Source organism: Gopherus evgoodei, chromosome 24, assembly GCF_007399415.2.
Source record: "Gopherus evgoodei ecotype Sinaloan lineage chromosome 24, rGopEvg1_v1.p, whole genome shotgun sequence".
NCBI classification, from domain to species: Eukaryota; Metazoa; Chordata; order Testudines; family Testudinidae; genus Gopherus; species Gopherus evgoodei.
This window is the reverse complement of record NC_044345.1, coordinates 6,740,511-6,760,607: the sequence shown is the minus strand read 5'-3', so window position 1 is coordinate 6,760,607 and position 20,097 is coordinate 6,740,511. Positions and strand designations below refer to the sequence as shown.

Genomic DNA, 20,097 nt, shown 5'->3' with positions numbered 1-20,097 from the left:
TTCAGTCTTCTTCAAAATGGTCACGGAGTCTGAGCTGCAGGCAGATTCTTCCTTGTGTGTGTGTGGGGGGGTGTTTTTGGTTTTTTTTTTTAAAGAAGAGTAAAAAAAAAAAGAAGAAAAAAAAGGGTTAGGCCACACTAACCCTAAACTTGTAATTCAGCAAAAATGAAATGAAGCCTGGCTGTTGTTCTAGACTGCAAATGTTGAGCAGAAAACGGATGTTCTCTCTTCAGCCCAATATTCTGGTCATTTTCATGGATCAGGCAATCTTACACCCCCTGTACACTTAAATAGAGGTTCCAGTTAAAAAAGAATATCAAAACATTAGAACTAGTTATTTTATTAAATGTATTAATACACATTTCAAAATGATCTGCAGTTTTATTGTCGCTTCCTCTAATGCATGTTGCTTTCTCCACACGGAACACTCGAGAATATAAATTCAACATATCCAATTAATCTTAACAGGCACACAAAAAAAGAAGCCAATATTTACAGCAGTTTTGAAATAACAGCACTGCAGCTTATTTTTGAATAATTAATTCCAGGATATGATCATTTATTCTGCACGGTTTTTTAAAAAATTACCATTATTCACATTATCTAAACAGATTTCTCACACCTGAACAAATGTTTTACAGGTAAAGAGTCTCTAAAATTTAGATCACAAAGTCAGCCACAGCTGTAGACCCTCCTCCTCTGATATACAGCGCACACCATAGCATATGTTGAATTCTTCCAAAGAGGCAGGTATGCGTACTGTGTATCTGAGGGGACAGTAGAAATGGAAATGGTGCGTACTCCTAAGTCTGGTGACAAGAATAGCCGTACTATACTAGCAGAGGTCTAGAACAGGAATACATTTTAAGTGTTTATAACCTCTAGTAAATGTTAATTCTATTGACAGTCGTTAAGCTGCACCAGTGTTAATGTTTGGTTTGTCCTCTCTGTTTCTAGAACAGCTGGAGTGAACACTGAAGGCTGTCTGCAATTTGATTTTCTTCTTTATGAAGTTATGTCCTTCATGAGACACACTGTTACATGCTTTATTTAAAAAATACATGTTTATTTCTTTCTCTTATAAGGTGAAATACAAAAGTTCAAGAACGGTTAGGGAGTTTAAATCACAGACACAGGAAAAAAATGCCTTCATGTCCAGAAATAAGTTGTGTGGTTTCTACATATGTACACGTGTCTTCAGTTACTGTAGACATTTTGTTTAAAGTAACAAGCACAGAATAAAATGAAAAACCTCAAACAAAAAACATGGAGCTTTCATCATTAAAAGTCTTTTTTTTTTTTTTTTTTTACAATAAGTTTTTGTGTGTGTGTGTTTTTTTTTAATCAGTCATTTTACTTTTCAAGTTACCCCAAAAAACACTTCCAAGAGCAATGAAGCCACTCGCCAGGCATGTCAGATGGCATGGAGAGCAGTTCTTAGATGGTCACCATCTGATTTTAATAATTCTTTACCTCAAAATAACTAAGTAAGAGCAGCAGAAATAATTCACATTCTTTTAGTCTAGAGGGAAATTTTTTTCTAGTCAATATTGGTTCCATTCTGACATCAGAACATCCTGCATTTTTTCACCCCCTTGGTTTCCTCCAACAAAGTATCTTTAAGCTATGACTTCTCTGAAACTGTCCCTTCAAGCCAGGATAGATATTAAAGCAATGGGATTGTGTAGTTTAGGTTTCAGGTAAATGGAATGCCACGCTGTTACTGAAAGCTTCATTTCAAATGTTCCAGTAGAGCAAAGAAGTTGGGCTAAGCTATGCATCATTTCCAATATATATCAAAAGCTGTGAAATGTTTTCAGTTTTCGTGCTGGACATTAACATTAGATATTAAGATATAACCATGTCCTACAAGTCCTAAACTTTAAGAGCTGTATGGCTAGACTAAAGAAATATGAGCAGACATTCTGACTGCTGGTGTACAGGGAACTGAGTTATATCATATTACTTCATATAATAGGATAAGTGAATTCTCACATCTTCTTACGTAGTTTTCTTGCTTTATATCTATACTGCTTTGTTTTCACCTTCTGAACATTTTGCTTAACTTACATGAGCTACCCTCACAGTAGTACTTTGGTGTGTTACCCACTCAATAATCATATTGGAGGTTCACTGAAAGGAGCTGCGGTGTCCAAAGAGAACAGAACTCGGAAGAAACAGAAAAGGAATAAATACTGTTTAAATTTAACCCAAAAGTTTAAACACTCAATGTTTGCATGAATTACACATGCAGTTACTTTTTCAGGAATTCTGTTTAACTGAAACAGTGCACACAACAAGGTGCACCATTCCATGATTCTGCCTAAATACAGCTCCCGTATAGACCAGCGACATCTGCTGCTGACTGCAAAATGAAGTGGAACACACATTTTTATCCTACGATTAGAAAACAGAGAAGGTTTTTATGCACTGGCACTATAACATCAGTCTTTCTGTAAACCCAGGGCAGTTCAATAAAATACACCCATACAACCTTCTGATCACTTACTTCTGTATGCAAATATTATACATATTATATATATTAAATAAAACACATAGCCCAAGCACAAACAAATGCTCTGCCATTTTCTCATTTTGTAGTTATTTTTATAGATATTTTCCCATACCTTTATCAAACACTAGTATGTTGTATTCTACTCACTTTAAAAAAAAAAAATCAAATAAAGTAATTCCAACTCCACACAAAGTCCTCTATGCACATGGCAGCAGAAATGAGTTTATGAAAACATGTGGGAAGAGAGTTTAGGTATTGTTTTCACATTGCTGATGCAGTTTCTCTCTCATCTTACATGGGACTATGTACTTTAAACAAAGCACATGGAAAGGTGTGATTACAAAAAGTGAAGAATACATGTATGTCAACAATGCTCCCAGGAAAAAATAAAGATAGTTTACTAGATCTGGCCTAGTTCTGTGATACAAGACAAGAAAGAAAAAAAAAATGATGCCGCTTGTACATGTGTATGCAGGCACATGTTTCAGATATACACTGTGTACATTAAATGTGTGCGTAAGCACAGATTTGAGTTTTACCACTAGCTACCTCCCTGCATTCACTTATTTTAAATGCATTACTTGATTTATATTCAGCAAAATATAACCCTCTTAGCATGTTGAGGAAGGAAGCTAAGTTGGAGATAGGAAGTGCACATACTTAAGAGGCTGTTTTCTGAAACCCAACTTAGGAGAAAAGTTCAAGATCCTCAGCGGCAAAGCGGTCAACTGTGAAAAGCGGGGGGAGGAGGAGGTGTTTGGGTTCCCTCTGCATTTTGAAAAAGGCAGAAAAAGCAAACAGAAGGGGTGAAAAACTGACCATGTTAATTGCCTACCCTCTCCCTTTTCCTATCAGCAAGATGGAAAACAGCAAGCAGCAAGACGTTCCAAGGCTTCATAGCAAGGGACCAACTAAGCAGACACCAGTGAAAAAAGTGACTGATTAACCTAAAGAAAAAAGGCACAAGGAAGGGTTACTATTTCTATTGCCACAGGGAAGGATTTGAAAGCTTGGACCCTTTATCTTCCTTAATCAATAGTAGCAACAGAGTTCCTTCCCCCACCTCTATTTTTTGACATGGGTTCGGAGGACTCATGAAGCAAAACAATTTGGTAATCAGCTAAAAATAACATCCCAACATCGCACATTCAATCATTTTTTACGACTAGAAGTTTTATTTCAACGGCAATATTCTTCGGAAAATTCTTATTTTTTGTTAAAACATTTTGCTAGATTTACGCCAACTGGTTGGCTTAAAAAAATAAACCACCAAAAAAAGTACCAGAACATATTTAATTTAGAAAAATGTTATGGGGCTCTTTAAGGAAAAACAAAAGTGAAAGCGCTATTTCCACTGCTCTCTAGAATATTCAAAATACCTTCACTTACAGAGACGCACGTCTGTTTCAGTACCTGGGAGGAAAGAATGGGCGTTTTGGTGCAAAGAATGGAGGGCCCCTTCCAAAAGGTGGCCGAGGCCTTTTTAAGCTGTGAAATGGATCTCTGTTTATGAAAGATTCCCTAGGCCTAAAGTCTGGTCGTGGGTTCCTAATCATCATTCCACTCCGGTTTACATTGTCTCTATGAGATGGGCCAATGGGAGGAACGCTATGAGATGGCCCAAGCTGATCTCTCGAAAGGGAAGTTAGGCCTATGTTTTCTCGAACCCGACCAAGGGGTGGACCACTGTGGTCTCGCTGAGGTGGGGCCACATGGTCCCTTGGTCCTGAATGCACAGTAAAATGCTCTTTTATAGTTCCTTGATGAATAGTACCGTGATCCTTGGAAAACGTGGCACCACCATGTTCCACGGTCAGGGGAGGGGCAGGAAATGGAATGCCACCGTGTTCCCCAGAAGGTGGCGGCGGGGTAGGGAATGGAACGCCACCATGTTCCACGGAGTGAGGTGGAGGGGGAGGAGTAGGAAATGGAACCCCGCTATGTTCCACAGAAGGAGGAGGAGGGGCAGTATGAGGCAATGAGAGTGGAGAGGATTTTTCTTTTGAAAAAGGATTAGTGTGATCCACTGACGACATGTGTGAAGGAACTGAGTGATCCCTAGGAAACAGGCTTCCATGATCCTTGGGCGGAGCAGATGGGGGGCCAGCAGGTGCACCAACTTGTTCCCTCTGAAAAGGAGTTCCATGCTCTATGGAAGGAGGTGGTATGTGACGCTCAAAGGCAGTGCTGAAATTATTTGTTCTGAAACTGTTTACACTCTCCTGAAATTGTGGCACATGTTCTTTGTACTGTGTTTGAAAGCTGGCAATGCCACTGCCAGTACCCATGGTGGGCAGGTCAGTAGCACTTGAGGGCCCATTATCAAAAGCACTACCTGTATTACTTAGCTCAAACCAGCCTACTCTAGTTGCCTCTCGCCCGCGTCCTCTATTTCCTTTCCCAAGAACTCTTACAGATTCTACTGTCTGAATTGGTTCTCCTGACATTCCCCTATTGGATGCATTATGGTAACCCAGAGTTTCTATGGGGGCTCCTTTTTCTTCAGTGCTATCAGGCAAGTCTAAACAAGATGACGACACCCTAGTTTCTATACGATAGTGCTCCTCTTGCTGCTGCTGCTCTCCTGTAGAAGTTCCAGCTTGGCTGACACTAGACAGGCTAACCCCTTCATGGGAGCTACCTTTAGGAACCTGGCTAAAATGCTTTTCCTCGGAAGGCTTGCGAGATGCATTTTTAAGCATGTTCTTAAACTCAATTGTTGAAGTGGCAGAAATGGAAGAACCTAACGATTTCTCCACACTGGATGTGGGTGGTCTACCAGCAGGATTTGAAAGAGTGTTTTGAGGAGAGAAGAGGGATCTGTGAGGAAGTGAATGGGGAGAGTCTGGATACTGTTTCTGTGACAGGCCAGAATGTATCACAGATTTTGATAAATTATTATGATTGGAGTCTGGTGTGAAAAACACATCGTTCTTACTGGGTGAAGGGGAACCATCGGATCCAGAGTCATTTGCTCGTAGGCTGTAACCTCCATACATTCCAGAAGATGACGACAGAGGATCACAGCTCTCATTCTGATCAAGAATAGACCTCATAGACTGAGGAAAAGATGACTTCACACTAAACTCTTGTGCTCTTTGACTGTAACTAGAGAGAACTGGCTGGTACTCTGCAGCATCGGCAAGCTTACTTGCTTTCAAAATGGATTTTGAAGGCTTCTTCTCCAGGTTCATGATGGCAGATGGTGGTGGCCCAGAATATTCAAAGTCACGATAATCTTCATCTTCTTGAAAAGATGTGTCTGGGTAAAACTTCTCCTGAGGGGAATCCATTAAAGAAGAAGGTATTTCCATATTATCAGACGACTGCTTGTACATGCTGGCTGGAGAATCCCTGCCGAGACCGAAAGGCCTATAGGCAGGCACAGAATTAGACAGTTCTTGGGGATATCCATCATCTCTGCTCTGAGGAGGGGACCGTGTGCTACTGGGAGTAGACGATCCAGGGCTTATAATCTTTGATAATAAAGACATAGTGTCAACATTGCTTGATGTTGGTTTATCCATCATCTCATCTTGGGTTGGCGTTCCACTTCGTTCATCACGGACTGGCGTCCCATCCACATTGTCCATAGAAGTGCTAGTAGGACCACGCTGAAAGTCAGATGAATGGCTCTCTGATGTGATGTTGGATCCTAAACTGCTTAAAATTGGAATATTCAAGTTTAGACCACTGAAACCAGGGTTTCCCTTTAAAAAATTGTGTATCTTCATTTCCAGGCTTGGAGAGGTCGGTTCTGACTCCAGCTTTGTTTTTGAAATCTCAGAGGACTGACTCAATGAGGTTTCTGTTTGTAAAAGGGAAGGACTAGTAGGATGGGTACTGGCAAATCCAAGGGTATTTGCTGGTGGTTTAAAACTAGAACTTGAAAGCCCTGGGCTATGTCCAACGGGAGCCTTGTTAACCGAAGTTGAAGAAACCTCAGCAGTAGAAGAATTTGGAGAATAACCAACATTTTTGGACATAAAAGACTGAGTATTGGAAGGAACATTCCTCCCTTTCATGCAAGAAACAGTTGTATTGGCTGGTGATGCTGAAGTGCTCTGAGATGCCGTTTCACTCGATTGGGCTGTATTTCCAGCAACACTTTGAAGTAAGGATGATAAACCTGGACAAAAAACAAAACAAAACATTTTAATTACATATTTTAAGAGGCAGAGTAACCTACAACCATTTCAACAGAAAACTCATGCTAAGCCATCATCGCGATTGGTTTTGTAGGCAGAGAAGCTACAAACTTACATTTTTTAAACTAGCTGACATCTGAGCCAACAAAATGGTTAGACTTTGCCATCTCTACGTACTATTAAATACTAAATACTTTGCATTTCCATAGTGCATTTGATCTCAAATTGTTTTAGCAATATAAATTATAACACATCTAAAATCACATCAGTATTATGTCCATGTTACAGCTAGTTAAGCAGAGGCATGGAAGTGATGTTATTAACCAACATCATACGAGCAAGTAGTAGAGGGAACCTCCCCCCAGAATCCTAGAGTCCTTCGCTCCTAACCCCCTGCTCAAAGCACTAGAACAAACCCCATCCCAGAGCTAGGAACAGAATCCAAGAGGTACTCACTTATGGGTCCTCTGCTCTGCAACATAAGGTTTTAGTAAACACATACAGTATAATGACTTGGCTAACTGGAAAGCCAGGGTGAAGTCCAGCAATTAAACATATTAACACTAATTCCTTACTGTGCAACAACAACAAGATTTAGCCATAAAAGTTACAACTAATAAAGCAAATATAAAATGTTCTGGGATGGTATCCAACACCATCAGATTTTAAAAGGATTTTTAAAAGATTAACCATAGAGGGAAACACTCCCTGAATCTGTTGCAAAATTGACTTGCCCACGCCGAATATGCTACCTTGCAAAATGTAACTTACATTTGGAAAAAAAGTGTCACATACTACAAGCTAATTTCCTCCCAGATAAAGTCTTGTTTCAGGAGCAAACAATAGGATGCTTTAGTATTGATGCTGCCATCCAAATATAGATGCTATTTATATTGTGCAAAAGGAGTGGATTTTAAATACTTACCTTGCAATGCTGGTGCAGTCTGGGTCTGGGTTTTGGAGAGAACTGACAAAATGCTTTCAGGAGTTATTTCAACTTTGGAAAGAATATTTGCTAATGGATTTGGAGGACCAGATGGAGTCCCCACAATAGGAGTCTTCAGGCCACTAGTAAGAGTCGTGGGGCTCGTTGGGGTTCCTGGGGAAGGTCTTGATGCAGGACTGACCCCTGAGGTGAAAACATTTGCTGCTCAGAAACACAAAATGCTACTTTCCAAGAGCAATGAAAACAGTCAATAAATACACTGCTCATACATACTGCTTTGTTAAGTTAGGGTTTTCCGGCTGCTTTCTCACTAATTTCAATTATTACTAATACCAGTAGAGTTGCAGTAAGGAGCTAGTGTAGACAAGGCTCCTGAGGCAACCAGCATTCAACAGCATTGCACAGACCTACGTGACACTGTTAAAAATGTCAGCAGCTGTGGAAGCCTTGTCTACAACTAGCATGGCCACCTTCACTACTGCAGTGTGGAGTCAACAACAGTAGGAACCCTAACGACAGACACACCCTAAGATCACTATGGTGCACAGACTTAGGTAGCACCGTGTCCTACTTTGAAACTCTATACTACGGATGCTCTTAAATCATTTAAAAGGAAGCATGTTTAAAACTGATATTGAGAGGGTGTTTAGTACCAATATGTCACAGCTCTCCTGAAGTACAGAGTGAATTACAAATCAATGTTTTAGTTCTAAAATGTTACAGAAGCAAAAAAAGATCTGATCAACAAAGTTATTGCTTGTACAGTGCAGAATTCTGTCTCTGCTGAGCAGCACCACTCAGTCACAACCGGCAATTTAGACACTCACCTGTATTCTTCATAACGGAAGTTAAGCTGCTAAGAATGGAGCTGATCTTTGCTAGGTCAACATTGGCAAGGTTTGGCAGACCAAGTGCCGGCGATGGAGGGACAGGCACTGTGCTCACTGTCTTGGGAGTTGGAGGAGTCAGAGCAGGAGTTGTTACTGCTGGTGTAGCAGCAACCACTGTGGAGGGTGTTGCTTTTGGGACACTTTCAGTCTTTGCAGGTGCTGAAGACGGAACAACCTGTTTCTCCTTTCTCTCCTCCACTAATTTAAATAAAGAGAGAAAACATGGAATGTTCAATCTGCCTCACAGAATTTTTTTGGCCTAAGAGCTGCAGGCTTCTCAATGTGTCCTAGGTTTAAAACAAACTATTGTAACGGCTCAGAGGAAAAGCAATTGTTCATGCCCTTTACTGAACTGTTAGGGTGTGTAAGGACAGCCTCATGAAGAGAGGTTTTTTTATGCTTGTTTTTGAAGTTAGAAATATCTGGATCTAACTCCCCTGTTTTTCGCTGGAGGACTGGCATAGCACCTGAGCTGCAGTATTCCCAGAACAAGGAAAGTTTCTCAACACCCTCTTGATTCTGAATGAGGTCTGGAAAAACTGTTTGCCTAGATGGTTTTGTGGAGAGTATAAAACTATTAGCCCATTTTACTGCTACTTCAACAGAACGTACCAATAATTTTAGATGTGTCATCTTCCACATCAGACAGTTCCATGTCCTCCACATCCCGATTATCTGCCACAGGTTCAGGAGATACAGACTTCTCGCTTTCCACTGCTGGAGACTGGATGTCGTCCTCTTCCCCCATTCCCTGGAAAGGGGACTCAGAACCAGTCGGAGATGGAGCATCCATACTTGGAGAAGGGACAGGAGACTCTTCTGGATCAGGAAGAGTTGCTTTCAATTGATCTAATTTTTTCTTTAGATTGCTCACTCTATTGGCAAATGTTTTATAAGCCTAAAACACAAAAAAAGGATATTCAGCTTAGTGTCCTTTATAAAGAAGGAAAAATAACGTACCTTTGAACCATTTCTATAGTATTAATAGCAGCATATTCAACTTCCCAATCATCTCTGCCCCTGCATTAAGTATTTTGCTTTTCAATATGGCTTACAGAGCAAGAACCTCAGAAGGGATATTCACATGACTACTTTTTCCATTTAGTAAATGCTTTTTTTGGAAGAATCTTTTCAAATCCATAAACTATCATGTTTGATACAATGTATCAAGAAATGAGGAAAAACTTCAGTACCCAAAGGTCACTTTCAGATCTAGATTACACATAAAGGTGTTCAGCGTCTCGAAGTTAACTTTACACTCAGCATAACAAATGAATCTTTTCTTTTTTCACATGCAGAGAATTTGCAAAACATATGAGAAAAATAGTAGGTCAAATTATCATCTCCTACCACCTTAACACCATCTAATTATCTCATTAGTTGACCTTCTCCTCATCTCTGCTCTCATTTTAAACCATTTGCGTTATAATCGCTCACAATTTCTACTTCATTCATTAGTACATACTGAGATTTTATCACTCATTTTACTAGTAAAGAGTTTAACAAATGCAGATAAACCTTGATAATCTGCATGACTCAGACATTTTGGAAATCTGGACTACATAATCTGAGAGTTTATCTTCATTAATATAAATCCCCAAATATTAGCTGAATTACAACATTAAAATGGCTCAATGATTTAATAGACTTCTATACAACCGTATCAGTTTGTATTCTGCATGATGTCCTCTGATTAGTAATGCTGTATCAATAATGATATTTGCTATCGGGGAAAACTTTGCACTTACATTTGCTACCACTTTGACTTCCTTATATTGTGCTTCATAAAAGATACCAGCATTCTCAAGCACTTCAATTAGTGATGGGCCATTTTTCACCTGCTTGTCTAAACCATTTACAAATTCTTCTAACTTTGAACTTGCTTCTTCAAATTCCTTGGAGAACTTTTTTCCTCCTGTTTTGTCTGAAGGAGATAATATTAAAGACAAATTACATTAGGCACATTACCTCCCCTGGAATAACCTGAGCGCTCTCTCTCTCTCTCTCTCTCTCTCACACACACACACACACACACACACACACACACACACACACACACACACACACACACACACACTCTAATTGGTAAGTTGGTATGTGCACTTCATGGTTTTTAGCAGATAATTAGTTTAATAACTGGTAATTAAGTCATTGTAAAGGCAAGGCAACTAGCCATCTGTATTCTGTGTTTTCAAACCAGTGATTAGTAATAACATCTAATGTGTTTTTTGTTGTGTGTTTTGTTTTTTTTGTTTAGAACAAAACCACATTCTATATGCACGTGGGGCCATGAGAGTTAGCTTTTTGAAATTCTGCTCTTCCAATCACCTGGGGTCAGTAGTTTTGATCTGTTTAGGGGGCAAGAAAACACTATTCAGTTTTCTTTCACCATTACACTGGTAGCACTATGTTTTCGGGCAGCTACATTTTTATGACAAATGATGGTATACAGCTGCAGTAACTGGATATCAGGTACTTTTAAAGCAATTCAATTTTACAGTGAAACTTCCTATTCATTTGGGCAATGAAACTAAATTTGTTTACTCCCTTGTAACATTATTTCCAATCAAGTTTATATAGCTTCCTAAATCTTAAAATTATTATAGCTTTATTGAAGAACTAAGCAGCTAATTATTAAATCCGTAATGTTATGTTACGGACTACTGAACACATTAAGAAATCCATGCATTCTGAAACACATACAAGGCTATCCTCAGAACAGAGTAACAACCAAATCCTGGTCATTTATGGTTTGTACTTTGTACTTGCCAGCAGCTGTTGTACACATAGGGACAGATTTACATAGGTATTAGGTATCTAGAGGTGCAGATGGGCACTTTTGAAAATCTCGCTAAGCACCTGTCTGCAACTTTGGACACTTAAATAAATACCTTTGTAAATCTGGCTCATGGCTCTTATCTCCATGCAAGCTATGTACTAAACTCCCATTCTCCTAGCCAGACTACAAAGATTGGCAGCCTACTTCGGGGATCTGCCGTTACTTCTTTAGCTCAATCAGCAGAGATGTGCTTTTGGTACTCAAGCTCCCAGGTTCAATCTCACAGCTGAAGTTGTTACTACATCTTGAGGACAAGTGCTCTGAAGTTCTGTACTTCAGACTGAAAGGGCACAATGTGCATTTTTAAGTTATTTGAAAAATAAAAACATTCAATACAAGCATTGGGAGAACTACATTTTTAATTAAAAAACTGTAGAAGGATCACAAGATCTACTAGATAACAAAACAAGATATTGAGAGACTATGTACATTAGGAGGCAGCTGATGTGCTCATGACTGAAATCAGAAACATTTCTGTCTTGTGATTTATGAAATATTACAGTGAGCTAAACATGTTGCAGTATCAATATTGCTGTAATGTACTGGATCACTAAAGTAGAATACTGCAGTACCATATTTTTTAAATAAACGGAGCTGATACCTATGAAAATGTGTTAATTGTGCTTTGACATCATTTAGCATTCTACAATCTGAAATTAATTAGAGAATAAGGCAGAAATCTAACGTATGATGTAAAAGAACCCACGAATTACTAAAACTACTGATATATTATCAAAGGAAACAAAAATGTGCCTGCCAGAATACACAACTTGTACCTTTTAAGCATTTAAGTGTTTCAGTGCTGCATACATCCACCCTCATGGTGGAAAGCTGCTTCTCTTTCAGTTCGATCTGGTCCTCTGAACGCTTATATAACAACAATTCATCAACAAGGGATTGTGGCTGAAAAACAAGAACAGCATCCTCATCACATTCTGCAGAAGAGAAGCCCTAACTTTGCAATGATAACATCATGGACCTGTTTGTAAGTAACAGAAATAAACATTCCATTGAAAAACTGTCTCTGTATCAAAGCAGATGCTCTTTCACTGATGCTGGAATAAATTAATTCAGAGAAACATATGGCTTAAATTAACAACAAATGGAAGAGAAATGAACAAGGTGATGATCAGAACTCTATGTCTGGTAAACAGGGGAAAGATTTGCCAGCAGAGGTATGTCAGTTAGGAGTGTGGGGAAAAAAATTATACCCTCAACTGACAGAGCTTAGTGCAAATCCAGTTATACTGGCAAAAAATCCATTTGTCGGTGTAGCTCATTTCATTCATGGAACTGTTTTAAGCAATAGCAGCAAAATAAATTTTGCTGGTATAAGCTGCATCTCCCCTACGGGAGCTGCAAATATAACTCTACCAATAAACGCTTAAGTGTACAAGGCCCTAGTAAGTGTTCCCATATTTAAACACACATTAAAACAATGGGAAACCACATAATCACACTCATTGGCTACAAAAGCTACAGCAGTTCACTCTTAGCAAGAAGGCAAACTGCTTTCTTGCAGCAGATAATTCTAAATGGCGTGAAAGAATTAATTGCCTTTACTAACTACCTCCAGTCTCCAGCTCTATTTCCATGCCCTATTTTTAAACAGAACCAGCCTACATGATGCTTTACAGTGCAGCCTCAGGGCACTGTGGGAACTATACAATAATGAACAAATCAACACTGAGGGCCACAGCTTCAACACAAGCCCCAATGATTCTTGGATATGAACAAACTAGCCAACATAACTACAGTCCAAGGACAGAGGTTAATGCAAAAGATGTTTTCACTTGCTAAACTTACTCTGAATTCAGCAACAATCTTCGACTTCAGAGCAACTTTTGGATTTGTGGATGCTGTTGGTATAAAAATGTGTAAAGAAATTAAGATATCAATTACAAAGATTAAGTACAAAAAACACTTAGTACTGACTGCAATCAAAATTCAGAAGAGACTGTTCTATTTCAAAAACCTTTAAACACGTTTCTATGCAAAACACACAGGATGCCATTTTATTATATTTCTCCCTCCACACAGATGTCACTCAATGTTCTATCTGACTTTCAGACACGTTAGAAAGCAGAGAGCTATGATTCAGAAGCCAACAAGTTAGACTATAGAGTTCCTGTATTACATATGCACTACATAAACAGTTACTGTGAAAACCTTTTCCAGATCTATTGTATATAAATGTTCTTGTAATGGTTCATCCACTAACCTTGAGTGCTAGTTCATAATTCTCTGAAAAGTTCTTGAACTCTAGACACAGAGAACTGACCCTCTGAGTTTAGTATTTCCTTGGGATGATAGATCACCTACTCCTTTACTTGGACTAACCCATCTCCCTCCTAAAGATTTCCCTGCCCTTATAATTATGTTCTAATATCTCATTTAGATTGAGAAACTGAGGAGAAAAAAATATGGAATCATACTTCATGAGATCTAAATCAATCTGTTGCTAAAAAATAGCAAAGAAATGTACAATAAGATGATCACATAAAAAATGCTAACTCCCTTGTCCAATTTTGTTCTAGAAAATGGTTTTCCATACATATCTTGTGGGCGAATTCTTTCTGGTAATCTAAGATTCCAACCCTCCTGCCCCCTTTTATTGTCCTAGTCCCAGTAGTCACACAGAGTGGCATTGCCAAGTTTTACATCTAATGTTCCATCATCTTGTTTTCTTGCCACCTCAAAGATTTTCCATATTACAGTTATTGCAAGGTTAGAGACTGACACGTTATAAATATGGTTCCAGCTAGCAAGCTGTACTCCTGATAGCTTTGAATGATGATTCATTAACTGCACTGTCTCACTAAGTATTCCATTTCTCCTATAATCTAGTTTGCTGTCGAAGATGTATTCCTGAACTTGAAGGGAATGTCCATGTTTCACTGTTGCCAATGTACATGGTTATCATGTCTGTCTTCTCTTCATCTCTAATGCCAGTTTCCAAGAAGTTCCACCAGATCTTTTCTTTACTGTTCATAACTTTTGCTCTTAAAATTTTATTCAAATTTCATTCCTTAAAAAGTGATTTTCTAGCAGCAACTCCTTGGGGTTTTACAAATGTCAGTAATGAACTTCACAAGTCTGGAAGACACACGCTTGTTCATACTTTAGGACAGGTACTTTGCCAGTTTTGCACTAGTCTTTCTTCTGTTCCTCAAGAAGGCATTTTTAATATTAGTTCAGATAGTTCATATTGTTTCCTTACTTTGAGATTTCTTCCACTGCTTATTCGGTTGTTTGTTCAGAGTTTCTTTCAGCTGCTTCTGAGTTTTGAAAGTGGTACCTGGAAAACATTTCATTTTTTGCAGTCTGGCATTATGGGATTCCTTTAAAGTTCTCTGGTTTTGGAGTCATATGGTTGCATGGTAAAAGTTTAACAGAAATTTGTTTTAAAATCCACAAACCAGCTTTCTTAGATGAGCTGTTGAATGCCCAAGACAAACTAAGTTTACTCAGGAATACAGCAACTTCTATGGCGGTCATTCTATTTTTAAAGCAAGTTTCTGTTCGCCTTTAAAAGAACAGAGGATTCAACAATCACAGAGATTGACATAATTTGCTCTTTAAACTCTTAGACAATGACTTATTTATGACTCCCCCTCCCAAAAACAAAACAAAACAAAACACACAACACATTTCAGGAGAAATAGTAAGGTATGTTGTTTGGTAGTTTAAATGAGCATTTACTTACCTAAAGTCTAAATTAAAAAGATATGCATCCAACTAAAAAGTTTCTTGCGAAACAGTGTAATAAAAAACATTTACTAAATCAAATTTAGAAGCTGAATTTTTTTTTAATTACAAAACCTGTATGAGATTCCAAATAATTAACAGAACACATATATAGATTTCACTTTTATAGATTTGTAATGTTTAACTGAAAGTCTTTTCATTCGCCAAGCAGCACGCACAGTGTTTTATATTTCTCAAGTAACAATTACTGACCCAGAATCACATAAAGCCATCTCTAAACCAGCAACGGAAAAGCACTTTTAAATGTCAATAATGCAATCAGGGAAAATAGAATCATGCACTCATCTCCTTCACAATCAGAAAGAATAGATTTTCCATTATTGAGTTTTAAGGTGCATGCTGCTTTCAGTTAATATTTGGAATCTCGGGATTCTTTAAAAATATATTTACATGGAGTGTCTGAGGACTTTTAAACTATTCCACATTCTAATTGGTGTGCCCATATGTTTTTTTCAAAATATGGTAGATATTTTACCAATAACACTCAACCTTATTACTATAATCCACAGAGAGAAAATGGGAGAGATTATTTTTACTCTGCCCTGTTTTTCCCAGATGGACTCTTAGGATCAACCGAAGTTGTAGATGTAAAGTCGGAATGCCCCAAAACCTCAAGATAAAGGGAAAAGGTTTAGGCATGATGCTCAGAACTCCTTTAAGATGAAGAGTCACCTTAAACATAATATATATTTTCTACCAACTAGTACAATTGCAATTTACACTATAGCTAAAAATTAAATGATTTAATACTGGCTTTATTTAAATGGAAGAATTGTCCAACAAATAATTATTGCAAAGCTCAATCATATTAATCTACTAGCTTTCCTTTTTATTAATTTCTGCAAATGCAGGAAGAGCAATGAATGCATTTAAACAGTGATTAATGAATGTTTTATTTTATTGACTTCAGACTAACTACTATAAGCACATACTAAATTAGCTTATATGTTAAGAAAGGCAAAAGATAAAGGACTTACTTAAAGCTTCTTTTAGTGCCACAATGGTTTCTTCAGGGTATACATTTCTGTCTTCCCAAATTTTAAAGATTCTTTCTATAGATTTAGAGACTGATGGATCCCTGAAAAGAAGGGCATAAAATATTACTGTGTTTTAAATACCAAATACTCAAATACCAAAATAAAAATCAATAAATGTTCTGTGGGAGCTTGAAGCCATGTGAAAGGTATAAAATTGCTCTCACAAACAATACTGAGATTATTTTCTGCAAATTCTCTACAGCAGAGAGAAAAATAGGAATTTCCTTTAAATGGCTTTTCAAGATCCATCCTGAAGCTGTGGTGTGGGCTGGGACTAGACAGCACTCTCTAGGGCTATATACAGACAAACTTGAAACAACACAGCCAGAAATAAAAATCCCTCTCCACATCCCACGATTCCTTGAATCAATACAAAAATGCAGGATAAACAAAGAGTTCCAGAAACAATATGGGGAAAAGAAAAACAAGTAGTAGCACCTAGTCATCAGTAATTAGCCACTATAGGGAGTACTATTCCTTTCAAAGTAATCTTAATTAAGATCACGTACACAGGCTCCAATGACAAAACAGTAAGAAACCTCAAGTGGAGGCATACAAACCTAGGGCCTGCTCAGCACCTACGTAAAAGCAATTACCCTAGAGAATTTGAGAGATGAGAATAATAAACTATCTAATTGGAAGTACAAACTAATATCAAAGGAACCTTAGAGACACTTTGCACCACAGCATCTCTCAAAGCTCACTGTAAGCGGCTTAAATCCTACATTAATAACAGAAGTCAACGCACCTCATATTTTAAGATATTCTGCCAGGAGCACAGGACACAGTCTATTCAGCTCAACAGGAGTAAAAGTTAATTTACCGCCCTTGGCCATTGTAACTTAGTGATAGTGGGAAGTTCCTCAGGTAATGCGATGATGCATTTTCAGTATCTTTTGATGGGTATTAAACTGACAGAGAGAAGCTGGTTGGAAACAGGCTCAGTTTGAGAAAGGTAGTGCTGGTTTACAGTTTGAGAGGTTATGATGGGATTGTGCTTGGGGGCTTGGAAGTCTAAAGAAACCTTTGTAGAGTGATATGTTGAATCTCATCACTCATCAAACCTAGAAAGACAGAATTGCATTCTTCCAAATACAAGAGATGGAGGAAAGGTCTCCAAGGGTATGTCAACACAGCAAAGATAAACCTGTGGCTGGCCTGTGCCAACAAACTAGCGGGGTTGTTTCACTGCTGTGTAGTCTTCCAAGCTCAGGCTTCCATGGTCCCAGAGCTTTGTCTCCAGTCCGAACCCAGAAGTCTGCACACCAGTAAAAGAGCCACACAGCTCAAATCAGCTGGCACAGGCCAGCCACAGGTTTTTCTTTGCTGTGTAGACATCCCCAAGTATACATCTACACTGCAATAAAAAAACGCAGCATGAAGTCTCAGAGCACACTTCAACAGACTACAGCAGTGCAGACTTTCAGGCTCGGGCTGAATCCTGGACTGAGACTCTCCCCCCTTATGGGGTCTCATAGCCCAGGCTCCAGCCCAGGAATCTGCACAGTAATTTTTAGATCTGCAACCTGAGGCCCACAAGTTTGAGTCAGCTGACTCAGGTCTTTTACTGCAGTATAGACATACTCCAAGATAGGTAAATTAAGGAGTGGACAAACCAGGTTATCCTGACATATGGCACTGGAAGAGGATGGAAGCAGTGAGGGGTGAATTCATTTCCCTAATTTAGATACTGCCTTTGTAGATGGTTTTATGGGTCTTTTCCCCCATCATCGTTTATTAATTTCCATATACGTTTTTCCTCATTTTCTTATGTAATTAATGTTCCTGGAAGTTCAATATTTTCCTTAGCGTTGATGTATATGAATATTTTTGTTAGTTTCAGCTTTCCCTTGTGGCCAGCTACATTCAGCTATAAGAGAATGAGTAGCCTAACTATGATCTGTCCCCAAACTCATGTTGTGCTTAATGATTAGCCATTTGGTAGTTTCCATTCTGCCCTGAAGACCTACATAATAGCTTATGGTGCTACTATTTTTATAACCAACCTCCTTAAGAACTACTTTGTTACATGTAGATTCTTCAGCTGACATGTCTAAAAGGTGCTACACCTAACTGAGTACAAGATTATTTGAAGGGTAAATAGGGTGGGGTTAAGCTTGCACCATCAGGTGAAGTGCCAATTTTTAATGTCTGAGAGTTTCACGCTATCAACAAACACAACCTATATTACTAAAAGTGTTTAATACAGATACATTTTATGATGTAGAAGTTAAATAGCATCTATTTTATTGCATTTTCATTTCTCTTTGGGGCTCTTCTGCTATACAACATACATTAAAGCTGTAAAATCGGACTTTTTAGAGTTAAACACGGCATTATTGAAATATGAAATTAGTTTACTATTTTTGATCACAGGAAACTAACATTCAGAGCCAACAGAATTGTAGGAACAGCATAAATGAAAGGGACACAGACATACTATGCCACTGCTACAATGATCAGAACCCCCTACAGGACACCTTTGAAGATCCATGGATCCTACACATGTCCATCACAGGCCCCAGTAAAAATTATGTGGGTGTGACCAGACATTCATTATGCTCTTGAATGAATTCACATAGGAAGATGATAAAAGACAAAAACACTATCACCTGTGGGTGAACACTTGTTCAGGGGTGTGAAAAATTCACACACCCCAAGATACACAGTTAAGATAACCTAAGCTCTGATACAGACACTGCTAGATTTAAGGAAGAATTCTTCCATCAATTTAGCTGCCACCTCGAGGGGGTGGATTAACTAGAATGATGGAAAAACCCCTTCTGTACCAAGTGTCTCCACTACAGCGCAGCATCTGTACTGTAGACATACCCAAAACTAGGCTGCATTATAGTGGATGGAGAATACCCTAACTTTATACTTCCTGATTTTCAGAGGTTTAAATTTAGCCACTTTCCACATAAGGCATCTTTTATATTTCCTTGGGTTTTGTTTTTCAACAGCATCTCTGTCGTGTGTCCCCCCTCCCCATGTACAAGAGCTCACCTCTCTCCATCCACTGCCTCTGGCTCCTTGGTAATGATTACTCCATTGACAAAATGGTGAATATATGGAGATGAATACATCTTGAAACAATAGCTCAGAGAAGTGGGAGTTACCCCATTCATCTCAGTGGATGTTCTTATCCCCTCTCCTTTGGGCATGTAGTATCCAGGTTCACAACATAGGGGGCAGGAAGAGGGGTTAAGACCTTGCCAGGAGAGGAAGGACTCCGGATAAACTGACTCTCATAGTGGGCATGGTCCCCCGATACCAGATCCACACACAGGGAGGCAAGGACCCCGCTCCCCAGATCCCAGCTTATCTTCAGACCCGGAGGAGGGCTCAGACCTCCCCAGGAAACAGGACCCTTCTGAGATCATTGCTCACACAAAGGGGGGAGGGGGGCTATCCGCCTGAGGGTTGGGGGTCCCTGCTACCCCATCCCTCACTTTTGTTTGAGGCACATCTCCCTCCAGCCCCCAACCACAGAGAGATGGGGCTATGAATCTCCCACCACCACTCAACCCAGCCTGGGGGGGGGGAGGGGGCAGGGTAGCTTCAAATGGAATGGGGAAAATGTGGGGCTGACAGTCCCGACTTCTACAGTGATCCACCCCCATGTTTCCCCCCCTCAGCCTCCCACCTCTCCCCTCCCACATCCCAAGCATCCCCCAACTCCCATTTATCCTCCTCCCCTTGCCACAGCTCCAAATGTCCCATCTTCATCCCCTAGTTCCCCTTATCCTCTCCGTGCACACACAATCCACACACCCCTTGCACTGCTCTAACCCCCCACCCGCCCGGAAACATTAATCTGACCACCCTCCCATATTCCCCAGCAGCCCATGCTGGAGGCGCTGTGTTCAGAAACTCCTTAACCAAATGATGCAGCAACTAGCTTTCCTCTGATCTCACGCAGGCCTATTGTTCAGGAAACAAGATCACATTATC

At 39.3% G+C, this 20,097-nt stretch overlaps 1 protein-coding gene across 2 annotated transcripts in view; it reads right to left on the bottom strand.

The window, feature by feature from the left end:
• Nucleotides 1-314: 314 nt before the first annotated feature.
• RPRD2 (regulation of nuclear pre-mRNA domain containing 2) overlaps nucleotides 315-20,097 on the bottom strand; it is a 40,745-nt gene continuing 20,962 nt past the window's right edge. The window contains exons 3-11 of one of the 2 annotated variants that reach the window (XM_030541953.1): nucleotides 16,084-16,184; nucleotides 14,559-14,636; nucleotides 13,145-13,197; nucleotides 12,115-12,241; nucleotides 10,248-10,423; nucleotides 9,112-9,397; nucleotides 8,437-8,697; nucleotides 7,589-7,792; nucleotides 315-6,644 (exon numbers count right to left, since the gene is read on the bottom strand). In XM_030541953.1, the coding sequence (XP_030397813.1) occupies nucleotides 3,922-6,644; nucleotides 7,589-7,792; nucleotides 8,437-8,697; nucleotides 9,112-9,397; nucleotides 10,248-10,423; nucleotides 12,115-12,241; nucleotides 13,145-13,197; nucleotides 14,559-14,636; nucleotides 16,084-16,184 (4,009 nt within the window). In that variant the 3' untranslated portion in view covers nucleotides 315-3,921. The remainder of the gene's footprint in view (nucleotides 6,645-7,588; nucleotides 7,793-8,436; nucleotides 8,698-9,111; nucleotides 9,398-10,247; nucleotides 10,424-12,114; nucleotides 12,242-13,144; nucleotides 13,198-14,558; nucleotides 14,637-16,083; nucleotides 16,185-20,097) is intronic. The other variant, XM_030541954.1, reaches the window with a different exon arrangement.